At 44.0% G+C, this 13,374-nt stretch overlaps 1 protein-coding gene across 9 annotated transcripts in view; it reads left to right on the top strand.

Annotated features, from left to right (window-relative positions):
- Positions 1 to 13,374, top strand: part of mest (mesoderm specific transcript) — a 31,578-nt gene that overhangs the window by 2,826 nt on the left and 15,378 nt on the right. Inside the window, exons 2-9 of one of the 9 annotated variants that reach the window (XM_048553942.2) lie at positions 3,634 to 3,830; positions 4,581 to 4,679; positions 5,393 to 5,628; positions 8,963 to 9,042; positions 9,844 to 9,921; positions 11,945 to 12,081; positions 13,131 to 13,189; positions 13,290 to 13,330. In XM_048553942.2, the coding sequence (XP_048409899.1) occupies positions 5,475 to 5,628; positions 8,963 to 9,042; positions 9,844 to 9,921; positions 11,945 to 12,081; positions 13,131 to 13,189; positions 13,290 to 13,330 (549 nt within the window). In that variant the 5' untranslated portion in view covers positions 3,634 to 3,830; positions 4,581 to 4,679; positions 5,393 to 5,474. Of the gene's footprint in view, positions 1 to 1,267; positions 3,831 to 4,580; positions 4,680 to 5,346; positions 5,629 to 8,962; positions 9,043 to 9,843; positions 9,922 to 11,944; positions 12,082 to 13,130; positions 13,190 to 13,289; positions 13,331 to 13,374 lie in introns of those variants that run through there. The other 8 variants (XM_048553941.2, XM_048553947.2, XM_048553945.2 and 5 more) reach the window with 8 other exon arrangements.

The following is a 13,374-nucleotide window of genomic DNA, read 5'->3' as shown; positions in this document are numbered from 1 at the left end:
CAGCTTCCTCCAGTGGTCCCCAGCATTACAGGTACCAGTCTTCAGACAATTCGATTCACTCCATGTGATATCAAGAAACAGTTGGAGACACGGATACTGCAAAGACTACAGGCCCTATAAACATTACGGCAATAGTACTGAAGACTTGTGTTCCAGAACTTGCTGCTCCCCTAGCCAAGCTGTTCCAGTACAGTTATGATACTGGTATCTACCTGACAATATGGAAAATTGCCCAACTATGTCATGTACATAGAAAGCAGGACAGATCCAACCCTGCCAATTACCCCCCATCAGTCTCCTCTCAATCATCAGTAAAGTGATGGAAGGCCTCATCAACAATGCTATCAAGTAGCACCAGTTCGCGAGTAACCTGCTCAGTGATGCCCAGTTTGCATTCTGCCAGGTCCACTCAGCTCCTGATCTCATTACAGCTTTTGGTTCAAACATGGACAAAAGAGCTGAATTCCAGAGGTGAGGTGAGAATGACAGCCCTTGATATCAAGGCTGCATTTGACTGGGTGTGGCACCAAGGAACCCTAGCAAAACTGGAATCAATGGGGATCGGGGGCAAACTCTCCCCTGGTTGGAGTCTTACCTGACAGCTAGGAAAATGGTCATGGTTTTGGCGGTCAATCATCTCAGCTCCAGGACATCTCTGCAGGAGTTCCTCAGGGTAGTGTCCTTGGCCCAACCATCTTCAACTGCTTCATCAATGACATTCCCTCCATCAGAAGGTCAGAAGTGGGGATATTCGCCGATGATTGCACAATGTTCAGTACCATTCATGACTCCTCAGATACTGAAGCAGTCCATGTCTATTATAGGAAAGATGTGGATGCTTTGGAGAGGGTTCAGAGGAGGTTTACCAGGATGCTGCCTGGACTGGAGGGCTTATCTTATGAAGAGAGGTTGACTGAGCTCGGTCTCTTTTCATTGGAGAAAAGGAGGAGGAGAGGTGACCTAATTGAGGTATACAAGATAATGAGAGGCATGGATAGAGTTGATAGCCAGAGACTATTTCCCAGGGCAGAAATGGCTAGCACGAGGGGTCATAGTTTTAAGCTGGTTGGTGGAAAGTATAGAGGGGATGTCAGAGGCAGGTTCTTTACGCAGAGAGTTGTGAGAGCATGGAATGCGTTGCCAGCAGCAGTTGTGGAAGCAAGGTCATTGGGGTCATTTAAGAGACTGCTGGACATGCATATGGTCACAGAAATTTGAGGGTGCATACATGAGGATCAATGGTCGGCACAACATTGTGGGCTGAAGGGCCTGTTCTGTGCTGTACTGTTCTATGTTCTATGTTCTATGTTCGCATGCAACAAGATCTGGACAATATCCAGGCTTGGGCTGACAAGTGGCAAGTGACATTTGCGCTATACAAATACCAGGCTATGACCATCACCAATAAAAGACAATCTATCCACCATCCCTTGACATTCAATGGTGTTACCATCACTGAATCCCCCGCTATCAACATCCTGGGGGTTACCATTGACCAGAAACTCAACTGAACTCACCACATTAACACAGTGGCTACAAGAGCAGGCCAGAATCTAGGAATACTGTGGCTAGTAACTCACCTCTTGACTCCTCACAGCCTGTCTACCATCTACAAGGCATGAGTCAAGAGTGTGATAGAATACTCGCCATTTGCCTGGACGAGTGCAGCTTCAACAACACTCGCGAAGCTTGACACCATGCAGGACAAAGCAGCCCCTTTGATTGGCACGATATCCACAAGTATCCACTCCCTCCACCAGCGACGCTCAGTAGCAGCAGTGTGTATTATCTACAAGATACACTGCAGAAATTCACCAAAGATCCTCAGACAGCACCTTCCAAACCCACGACCACTTCCATCTGGAAGGACAAGGGCATCAGACATATGGGAACACCACCACCTCCAGGTTCCCCTCCAAGTCACTCACCATCCTGACTTGGAAATATATTACCGTTCCTTCACTGTCACTGGGGCAGAATCCTGGAATTCCCTCCCTAATAGCACTGTGGGTCAACCCACAGGAGGAGGACTGCAGTGGTTCAAGAAGGCAGTTCATCACCACCTTCTCAAGGACAACTAGGAATGGGCAAGAAATGCTGGCCAGCCAGTGATGCCCACACCCCACAAATGAATAGAAATAAAAATTGTGCATTGTTCTCAGGCTTATTACACCTTGCCACATTGCCTCCTCCTAACCATCCTGGAGCTCACTGCTTTTAAACAAATTTCATTCGCCCCAGCCTCTGTTCATGTTTCTATATGCTTGCTCCGTCTGTAGTTACATATAGTGGTGGTAAAGGCTTGAATTTTCTTTTCGTCACATTGCTGACCAGGAGTTTCTCTTCTTCTTACCGTCTACCATTTGAGGACTGGCAAATTAATACTTAAACTGTTTGATCATGTTGTGAACAAACTTTCCTTTTGGGCATCCTGTCCAGGAATGAGATTTGAACTAGGCGTTCTAACTCATTGGCAGGGATGGTATCACTACAAAGACGTCCTGGGAAACTGCACTTGTAAATTTCTTAGGTTTCTGAGCCCAGCTGATCACAACAAAACCAAAAGCTTGGCAGTACACTGATGCATAACTGCAATTATCATTGGATACAAATGTCCTGGAGAGATGTCCACCAAATTATTTATATCTTGAGGTCTGCTACCTATGAGCACCACAGCAAGCAGCCTATTGTGGACAGTTCCTATGGAGCACATTAATATTTAAAAGCAAAGTACTGTGGATGCAGGATACCTGAAATAAAATTAAATGCTTGAGAAACTGACCAGATCTGACAGCATTTCTGTAGCGAGAAACACAGTTAACATTTCAGATCAAATGTCATGGAGTAATAGAGTCATACAACATAAAAACAGAGCCTTCGGTCCAATTTGTCTGTGTTGGCCAGGTTTCCCAAATTAAACTAGTCTTATTTGCCTGTGTTTGGTCCATATCCATCTAAATCTTTCCTATTCATGTACTATTCAAATGTATTTAAATGTGGTAATTGTACCCACCTCTTCCACTTCCTCTGGCAGTTCATTAAATATACGCTCCGCCATCTGTGCGAAGAAGTTGCCCCACAGTTCCCTTTCAATCTTTCCCCTCTGATCTTAAACCTGTGTCCTCTAGTTTTGGACTCCCCATACCCTGGGGAAAAAACATTGGATATTCACCTTATCTATGTCTCTCACGATTTCATAAACCTCTATAAGGTCACCTCTCAGCCTACTACACTGCTGGGGAAGAAAAGTCCCAGCCTGTCCAGCCTCACCTTACAACGCAAATATTCAAGGCCTGGTAACATTCCTGTAAATCTTTTCTGCACCCTTTCCAATTTAATAACATCCTTTGAAACTAAACAGTATCATTTTTCCAGGTCCCTTCAATTCCAAAGAAGTCACATTGGAATCAAAACACTGAATCTACTTCTGTTTCCACCAATGCTGCCAGAATTGCTGGTTTTCTCCAATAATTTCCATTTTTTATTGCATTCGTATTTGCATTTTTTTAATAGTTGGGCTTCTTTGAAAGTAACGGAGGAGAAATTTTTGATTAATTTTCAATTTGTTGAATCTGGGCCAACCTAACACTTTCTCATGAGTCTTTTAACAATAGAATCTCTCACTGCATCAAGCGGCTGGTCCATCTTGGTATTGGGCACCTGGCGCTGCAGATTACCCTCACGGCCAGTAGTGGGAGACATACTCTCCTCTGGCTGTCATCAACCATAGGAAAAAGGGCGGAGCGAGGAGTTTAACGGCACTGACCCGGAAATAATCGTATTCTCAGGTGAGAAGTGCTTTGGGACTATGAGAGTTCACCTGAGTGTAGGTAAGTGGTGCTTGGAGCTTACTCATCTGTTTCTCGCACAAAATGCTGCTATATTTTGCGTCTTTCTTAAGTGCAAATGACCGTATTTAGTATTTTTTGGCTTGAAACGTGACATTTAAACCCCCTTCAGATTTTATTTTTTAAAAGAACACTATTTTGATTGGAACAGATGCTGTTCAAACTTGTTTGAAAAAGTTTTGTGCAAATTTACAGGAGCAGACTGTTGTCAGACTTTTTCACGAAGAGCAGGGCTATTATGGATTATGTTAGTCCTAGGTGTTATTAAACCATGTTAAAATCAGGATTTGTTCAATACTCCAGAAACTAGAAATGTGTGTAGGTTGTGTTAATGAGTTCAGAATTCTTTTTAAAGAAAGAGTATACAACCACACAGCTTTGATGCAAATAACTTATTTTTATTATCTTTTCTGTTTGTGGCTATTGGTTCTGATTGGACAAAGTCACATGGCATGGAAATAGACTTTTCAGTCCAACTTGTCCATGTCGACCATGTTTTCCAAACTAAATTAGTTCAATTCGGCCCAGATCCCTCTTAAACCTTTCTTATTCATGTATCTGTCCAAATGAGGCTCGTATTTCTGGAGTTTCATCATTTGATGTTGTTGCCTGAATTAGCCTGTCAAACAGCCTCCTTCCAATTTGCAATAATTTTTAAAATGATAAACAAGAGTAGGGAAAAAAATGCACAAAACAACTGATTTTTAATGTCTCTATGATATTTCTTCACAGTTCCTTGCAGTAATGCGTGGTAGATTAATGTTTAATTCCTGGGGACTCCAGAACAATCCTAGAAGGTGGCATTACTTCTCTCTGCCTCCCATACTAAAGGTGTGTACATTGGAACAGAAATCCTGTTCTGTGACTTGTCAAATTTTGTTCAATATCACTCTTGTGAACTGTCTTGGGACATTCTGCATTAATGACTTTGCATAAATGTAGTCAGAATTGTCATGTGGTACTTTGTCCATAATGTAAAAACCTCCAGGACCCATACAGCTGAGGGTGTTGCCAGCAGCCACATGTGGATAGAGCATTTTTAAATATGTCTTTATTGCAGAGGGAATGGCTGGATTGTTTGCAGGAGTGGCAAGCCTTGATGCTTTTCCTGTGTCTTTCCATCTTTTTGTCTAGTGCAAGAATTCCTTGACCAATTGTAAAGTTGAAAGTACTATCGTAGTGGAGGTCAGTGAGCTCAATAGAGGCTATGAATCAAACCTTGGAGTTTACTACTTAAGTACCCTTACCCATTTGTGAAGTTGAACAGTGTATCTTTATAAGCAAATTGCTTCAGGATTGAAACTTCTCTTGATATTTTTGTATGAGGGCTAAGTGTTTACATTTGGATGGTAGTTTAACATGATTCTGTAGATGTTTACCCTGATGGGTGTTGGTTTAAAAGATTAGCCATAGCTTTAAAATAGCATCGAAAGACTGTTCTTCTTTTATTGGCCTGGAGGTTGTACAACTTGTAATATGTTTGAATATAAACCCACAGGTATTGGTGATAACTATTTTTCTCTTGCCTTTGACTAATTTGAAAGTGAAGTCCACTTCCAAGAAAGAGCCAGGATTGAATTACGATTTTCTTTGAAGAATCCATACGTGGTAGTTTTTGTTTTAAAGATGAAAGAGTGGTGGATCCAGGTTGCACTTCTTGCTGCACCACTTATTGCAGTCTACCTTCACCTTCCTCCCCCGAGTCTCTCTCCGTCTCTTTATTCGTGGCGAATGGCTGGAGCCTACTTTACTTACAAAGACCACCGCATATTTTACAGAGGTGAGGGTTTTAAAATGATATGACAGTGATATTAAATGGTAGAGCAGGCTCATACCACTTAATTGTATAGTTCTGTTCTTAATGCTCCAATGACGTGGCTTTAATTAATCTGTAACTGTACGTGTAAAAGATTATTAGAGAGATAGTAGGAACTGCAGATGCTGGAGAATCTGAGATAACAAGGTCTAGAGCTGGATGAACACAGCACGCCAAGCAGCGTTATAGAAGCAGGAGAGCTAAAGATTCGGGCCTAGCCCCCTTCTTCAGAAATGGGGGAGGGGGAGTAGGTTCTGAAATAAATAGGGAGAGAAGGGGAGGTGGATAGAAGATGGGTAGAGGAGAAGACAGACTGGTCAAAGAGGCGGGGATGGAGCCAGTAAAGGTGAGTGTAGGTGGGGAAATATGAAATAGGTCAGTCCATGGAGGACGGACAGGTCAAGGGGGTGAGATGAGGTTAGTAGGTAGGAGTTGGGGGTGGGGCTTGAGGTGGGAGGAGGGAATAGGTGGAAGGACAAGTTAGGGAGGCAGGGGCGAGTTGGGCTGGTTTTGGGATGCGGTAGGAGGAGGGAAGATTTTGAAGCTTGTGAAGTCCACATTGATGACATTGGGCTGCAGGGTTCCCAAGCGGAATATGAGTTGCTGTTCCTGTAACCTTCAGGTAGCATCATTGTGGCACTGCAGGAGGCCCAGGATGGACATGTCTGTGAAATGGGAGGGGGGAGTTGAAATGGTTTGCGACTGGGAGGTGCAGTTGTTTGTTGCGAACCAAGTGGAGGTGTTCTGCAAAGCAATCCCCAAGCCTCCGGTTGGTTTTCCTGATGTAGAGGAGGCCACAATTGGAACAGTGGATGCAGTATACCACATTAGCAGATGTGCAGTCTTGGGGCCTGGGATGGGGGTGAGGGAGGTGGTGTAGGAGCAGGTGTACAACTTCCTGCGGTTGCAGGGAAAAGTGCCGGGTGAGGTGGGGCAGGCATAGCCATCTCCGGCAATCGCCTAGAAACCAATATCCATTTCAAGCCCACCAACTCCCACAGCTACATAGAATACACCGCCTCCTACACACCTTCCCGCAAAAATTCCATCCCCTATTCCCAATTCCTTCGCCTCCACCCAATCTGCTCCCAGGATGAGGCATTCCATTCCCGTACATCTCAGATGTCCTCATTTTTCAAGGACAGCAAACCCACCCCCTCAGTGGTCGAGAATGTCCTCGACTGTGTCTCTCCCGCATTTCCTGCAACTCATCGCTCACACCCCTTCCCGCAATAATAAAATAAAACAGAATCTCCCTCGCCCTCATGTAGCACACCACCAACGTCCGGATCCAACGCATCATCCTCCGACACTTCTGCCATCTACAATCCGACCCCACCACCAAAGACATTTTTCCCTCCCCACCCTTTTCTGCCTTCTGGAGAGACCGCTCTCCCTGACTCCCTTGTCCGCCCCACAGCCCCCTCCAGCGCCTGGCACTATTCCCTGCAACAGCAGGATGTCTCACACCTCCCCCCCCACACCTCCCCCCCCCACACCTCCCCCCCCACACCTCCCCCCCCACACCTCCCCCCCCACACCTCCCCCCCCACACCTCCCCCCCCACACCTCCCCCCCCACACCTCCCCCCCCACACCTCCCCCCCCACACCTCCCCCCCCACACCTCCCCCCCCCACACCTCCCCCCCCCCACACCTCCCCCCCCCACACCTCCCCCCCCACACCTCCCCCCCCACACCTCCCCCCCCACACCTCCCCCCCCACACCTCCCCCCCAGGCCCCAAGAAGACATCAAGCAGATGTTCACCATCACATCTGCTAATGTGGTCTACTGCATCTGCTGTTTCTGTTGTGGCCTCCGCTACATCGGGGGAACCATGCGGAGGCTTGGGGTTCGCTTTACAGAACACCTACGCTTGGTTCACACTAAACAACTGCACCTCCCAGTCACAAACCATTTCAACTCCCCCTCCCATTCCGCAGACGACATGTCCATCATGGGCTTCCTGCATTGCCACAACAATGCCACCCGAAGGTTGCAGAAACAGCAACTCATATTCTGCTTGGGAACCCTGCAGCCTCATGGCATCAATGTGGACTTCACAAGCTTCAAAATCTCCCCTCCCCCTACCGCATCCCAAAACCAGCCCAACTCGCCTCCGCCTCCCTAACCTGTCCTTCCACCTATCCCCTCCTCCCACCTCAAGCCCCACCCCCATCTCCTACCTACTGACCATATCCTGCCCCCTTGACCTGTCTGTCCTCGCTGGACTGACCTATCTCTTCCCTACCTCCCCACCTACACTCACCTTTACTGGCTCCATCCCTGCCTCTTTGACCGGTCTGTCTCCTCTCCACCTATTTCTCCTCTATCCATCTTCTATCTGCCTCCCCCTCTCTCCCTATTTATTTCAGAACGTCCTCCCCCGCCCCATTTCTGAAGAAGGGCCTAGGCCCAAAACATCAGCTTTCCTGCTCCAGTGATGCTGCTTGGCCTGCTGTGTTCATCCAGTTCTATATCTCGTTGTCTCTGTAAATGTGTATTGCTTTATGTGACAAATGGGAATATTTGTCTTATGTTGGTTTGCATTTCTAAATGCACATTTTTTTTTTCTGAAAAGTTGTGATAATTAAATGTATAAACCCACTGTTCCCAACATAATAAGGCCTATGGAGATAGGCAGTCTCTTGATCAGAGTTGACTTTACGAAAAGTTGCTCTTTGAGGACAGTGCGTTATGAATGCAAAGTTATAAGATGCGAGCAACAAAGCAAGTACATTAACTATAACATTGGAAGTTGTGCCATTTATCTTAAGAGACGACTTTAACCATCTGTCCTAACCTTTTATTTTTGTTGTCAGGTTCCTCATTCAGTAGAAAGCCTCCATTTATGTGGGCTGCCCTTAATGTTTGGCTAACTTGGTCCAAATATCTCATGTTTCGCTAAGGTGTAATGACGGCGTGGGGGTGCTTTCAGATCCTGATCTAGGGCAGCTTTTATCATCCATCTGGGTTCGCAATGTGATCCTTGGGCAAAAAGGATGGATTCTGACAAGCAGGGACATCGTAGCTATCCTTGAATACACATCACAACTTATCGTTGAGTTAACTTGAAGAGTTCAATGTAATTACTTTTACATATTGATAAACAGGCACCATTTGCCAACAGGAAGATTTCACAAACAATAATGTGATGAATGAATCTCCTGTTTTCGATAATATTAAAGGAAGAAATGCCAGTCCAGACTTTTCTTCAATTAGTGTCATGGGATCTCTAGCCTAAACTTGCCCAATGTTCTTTAGGCCGTTTTAATGCAATCTGTGTACAAATTTCAGATTCTCTGGGTGCTGTTGGCAGTTCCGACATAGTGATCCTTTTGCATGGTTTCCCAACATCAAGCTATGATTGGCACAAGGTAAGGAGTCGGGGAGAAGAATGTCAAGACTTGGTCCAGTTGTTTGGTCAAAATTGTTTGCCCTTGGTTTGGTTTTGAAGTGGAGAATGGATTTTGTAACGACGGTGGAGCTGTAACTTTGAGGAGTGAGCCTGTGAGTTGTGGATAAAATATTACACTGACATACAGGTAGAACTGGATTGAATGTAGTAGAATTTGAATGGATTACCTCAGTTGTGAAAATATCTAAAATCTGACATTTTTGAACACTGAGCTTTGCTATTTCATCTGGTAGAATTCTTAGCTTGTTCTAGTACACCTTCACTCGAGGGGTGAAATTGGCTAGGAGTTTTATTTCTGGTTACTACTGGAAATTGATTTCGCTCAGTACCAAGAAATCCTCAAACCTAGAATACTGTCAAACTTAGGTTGGTTAACTCAGTTGGCTGGACCATTGGTGATGCTGGGGACACTGGTGTGAGTTCAATTCCTACGTTGGCTGAGGTTACTATGAAGGACTCTCGTCAACCTCTCCCCTCACCTGAGGCGTGGCTATCCTTGGGTTAAACCACCACCAGTCATCTCTCTCCAGTGACACAGCAGCCCAATGGTTCGGTAAGATTATGATGACTTTACTTGCTTTATTATGAAAAATATATATTTAAGTTTTAAATTTGAAATAAACTAGGGTGAATGATCAAAGAGATTTTTTAATTTAAGCAGATTCACCTATAACAATTAATATGTGTTGTTAGACAACCTAAACACTCTGTAGAATGTTGCAGAGTACCAAAAGGATTGTTTTTGTGCTTTTTGTTTTAGATCTGGGAAGGCTTAACTCTGAGGTTTAATCGAGTTATCACATTAGATTTTCTTGGCTTTGGATTTAGTGATAAACCTGTGAGTATCTGATTGCTGAGGAATATTAAGTTCCTTTTATGGAAGGTTTAACCCTTTGAACACTGAATGTAATTCACAGTATGTAGAAAGCTGAATAGTTGTTAACTGTAGGATTTTAATTTGCAAAACAATTATAGGGAGAGGGATTTTGCTTATTTCTGCCAGTTACATCAGTGCAAACTGAATGAAATCAGGCCAATCTGTTGGGTTGTCTTGTAGCACAGTGGTAGTGTCCCTAACCTTGGACCAGGAAGCCTCTTCTCAAGTCCCACCTGGCTCCAGAGGTGTATAACAAACATGTGTATAATAATATGAACAGGGTGATTAGAAAAATAGTTCAAAAAAAGTCTTTTTAAAAGTTAATAAAAACATGAGAATTTGAAGTGGGCATGAGTTACAACCAAGAATACCTTTATATATTTGTGCTTGCTGTGCATATATTTATGCTGTTTTATTCAAATTAACCTATCTTTTCTAATCAACCTGTTCAGAGATGTTATTACATTATCTCTGGAGCAAATGGTACTTGAAACAGTTCTCCTGCTTCAGGGATAGCGACACTTACCACTGTGTCACAGGACAGCTCTAAATTTTACTCTGGTTTACAAATTTGTTCATTTGAAACAGGTCCCCTCGCAGATGGCCATGCTGCATTCTGATACTGTGAAATTCCAGTGGTTTGGAAAGCTCTTTAAATGAACATTTTGTAGGCCTGTTGGCATTAGTTTGCCTGCTTTTTAAAGACTTTTCTTATCAAAATAATTTACCAAGAAACTGACGAGGGTACATCAATGAAAGTAGTAAGTTAGATACCCTACAGTGTGGAAACAGGCCCTTCGGCCCAACAAGTCCACACTGTCCCTTGAAGCATCTCCCCCCAGACCCATCCCCCTATAACCCACACACCCCTGAACACTATAGGCAATTTAGCATGGCCAATCCACCTAGCCTGCACACCTTCGACCGTGGGAGGAAACCGGAGTACCCGGAGGAAACCCACGCAGACACGGGGAGAATGTGCAAACTCCACAGAGACAGTCGCCCGAGGCTGGAATCGAACACGGGTCCCTGGTGCTGTGAGGCTGCAGTGCTAACCGCTGAGCCACTGTGCCGCCTCTAAATGGTTCAGCAAAGATATTTAAGAACATTTTCAGTTTTTTTTAGATATAATTCATATGGATGTCTCTGGCTAGGCCAGTATGTCTTGCCTATCTCTAATTCACCTGGAGAAGGTGATAGTGAAATCTTGAACCGATGCAGGGACATTGGTCCCATTGAAGTGGAGGAACAGGACATTTATTTTAAATAGCTTATTTTTGGTGAAAGAACCATTTAAGCTGTAAAAGACCACAAATCTCAAAAGCGTTAATGAATACTTATTGAAAGAAAGAATGACAAAAAACAATGTAATCTACTACAGTGATAGTAGGAACTGCCAATACTGGAGAATCTGAGATAACAGTGTGAAGCTGGATGAAGGGTCCCGACCCGAAATGTCAAGCTTTCCTGCTCCCCTGATGCTGCTTGGCCCGCTGTGTTCATCCAGCTTCACACCGTGTAATCTACTACAGTGACTGGTTGTACTGTTTGATGGAACATTTTAGTTTTTTGCTAATATTTGTGCCTTAAGCAACATTATTATAACAGATTATTTGGTCTGTTTTCATTGATGTGTGTAAATTGGCTGTTATATTTTCAGTATTACAGCCAAGGTTACACTTCAAAATAGCCTCATTGATACTTAAGCACTTAAATGCAAGACTGTCTGCCTTTCAGCCATGGATCATATTACTCATTGCTATGTATTGGCATTCAGTAAACGCTGCATATAATTGTATAACAAGTCATTTCAATCAAAGAAATAGTTCATAGAGAGAAAATCTTTAAAATAGCTGAAGGCAAAGATGTGTTTGTGCAATTGTAACATTGTCATGAGATGTGTCTGTTTTGCCAATTAATTGGGGGGGGTGCTTTTGTATTTGTAAGGTTAATTGCTAAATGCAGTGCATTTGCTCTTCAACAGAGGCTGCACAGATACTCCTTCTTTGAGCAGGCAGACATTGTCCAGGGGCTACTAGTGGAATTGGGCCTTTCTCAACAGAAGATCAACATCCTAGCCCATGATTATGGAGATACTGTTGCACTGGAGCTGCTGTACAGGTTATCACTTTAAAAATAAGTGGCATTTTGGGTGGGTGGGAAGTCACTTCCTGAGCAACAATGTTAAATATGTTTACCTGCAATTTTTCAAAAACTGTATATTTGGAACTCCTAATGAATGCTTATAGAATCGTACAGTACAGAAGAAGCCCTTCAGCCTATTGAGTCTATTGCCAAAAATACGCTGCTGCCTAAGCTAGTCCTACATTCCTGCACTGAACTAATAGGCATGAATGTTATGACTCCTGATGTTCATCCAAGTACTGTGAGATTATCTGCCTCAACTCCCATCCCCTGCTGTGCACTCCAGACCCCTGCCACCATCTGGGTGAGAAAATTTTTCTTCAAATCCCCTCTAAATCTCTTGCCTTTAACTTTACAAGTGTGTTTCCTTGTTCTTTACCCTTCAACTAAGGGTGCAGTGCTTTCTATCCACCCTGTCCATTCCCCTCATAATCGTGTACACCTATAACAGGCATCCTCTGCTTCAGTGTTCAATCTGTTACATTAATGCCAAAATCCTCCACACCAAGAACCTCTCCCCTCCGAGTGCTTCACTCCTGTCCTCTGCAAACTGGCTGCACACTTGTAGACAGAACCACATAGGCCACAGTCTATTCCATTTTTACGTGGTGTTCAGCAAGTCATTTGGATTGTGATCAAAAATGGAGCACTCTTCTGAATTCTGTCTTTTCTCAGAGGCAGTCTTATGGCACCATTTCTGGTTGTGATTGAAATCAGCTAACCTGGCATAGATCATGGATCAGTCCTGAGATTGTATAGCTTGGTACCAGCTACAGACTCAGTGTGCCACTGAGCATAACTCTGCACCATACTGCCTATGCTGATGGATAGGGCATCATTATTGCTGAGCAGAAATAATGGCTGAACTGATCCTGCTCTGCTGGTTCTGCTGGAACCCTCTGGCATTATTCCTGGTCTGAGACTGGGATCTGTGATAGGACTTGTGCCTGTCAGGACTACAACATAATCCCAGTATTGGAAGTTTCACAGTTCAAATGATTTGTGTATTATCTCTCCAATGTTAGGTTTGAACACGGTAAACCTGGACATCTGATGATTAATAGCCTGTGCTTGTCCAATGGAGGTATTTTACTACTTGGCTGTCTTGTTAAAATGATAACTCATTTATATCATACTCAGTTCCTCCGGATGACAGCTTACCTCATTCTTTGCAATTGTTTCAGGAATATTCCCAGAGACAAACCACCCAAGATTTATACAGAAGGTCTGTATATTGTCTATTTTAAATAAAATCTGCATGAATTTATT

This window comes from Stegostoma tigrinum, chromosome 25, assembly GCF_030684315.1.
Source record: "Stegostoma tigrinum isolate sSteTig4 chromosome 25, sSteTig4.hap1, whole genome shotgun sequence".
Classification (NCBI taxonomy): domain Eukaryota; kingdom Metazoa; phylum Chordata; class Chondrichthyes; order Orectolobiformes; family Stegostomatidae; genus Stegostoma; species Stegostoma tigrinum.
Note: the sequence above shows the minus strand (reverse complement) of the source record. Positions and strands in the feature narration are given on the sequence as shown.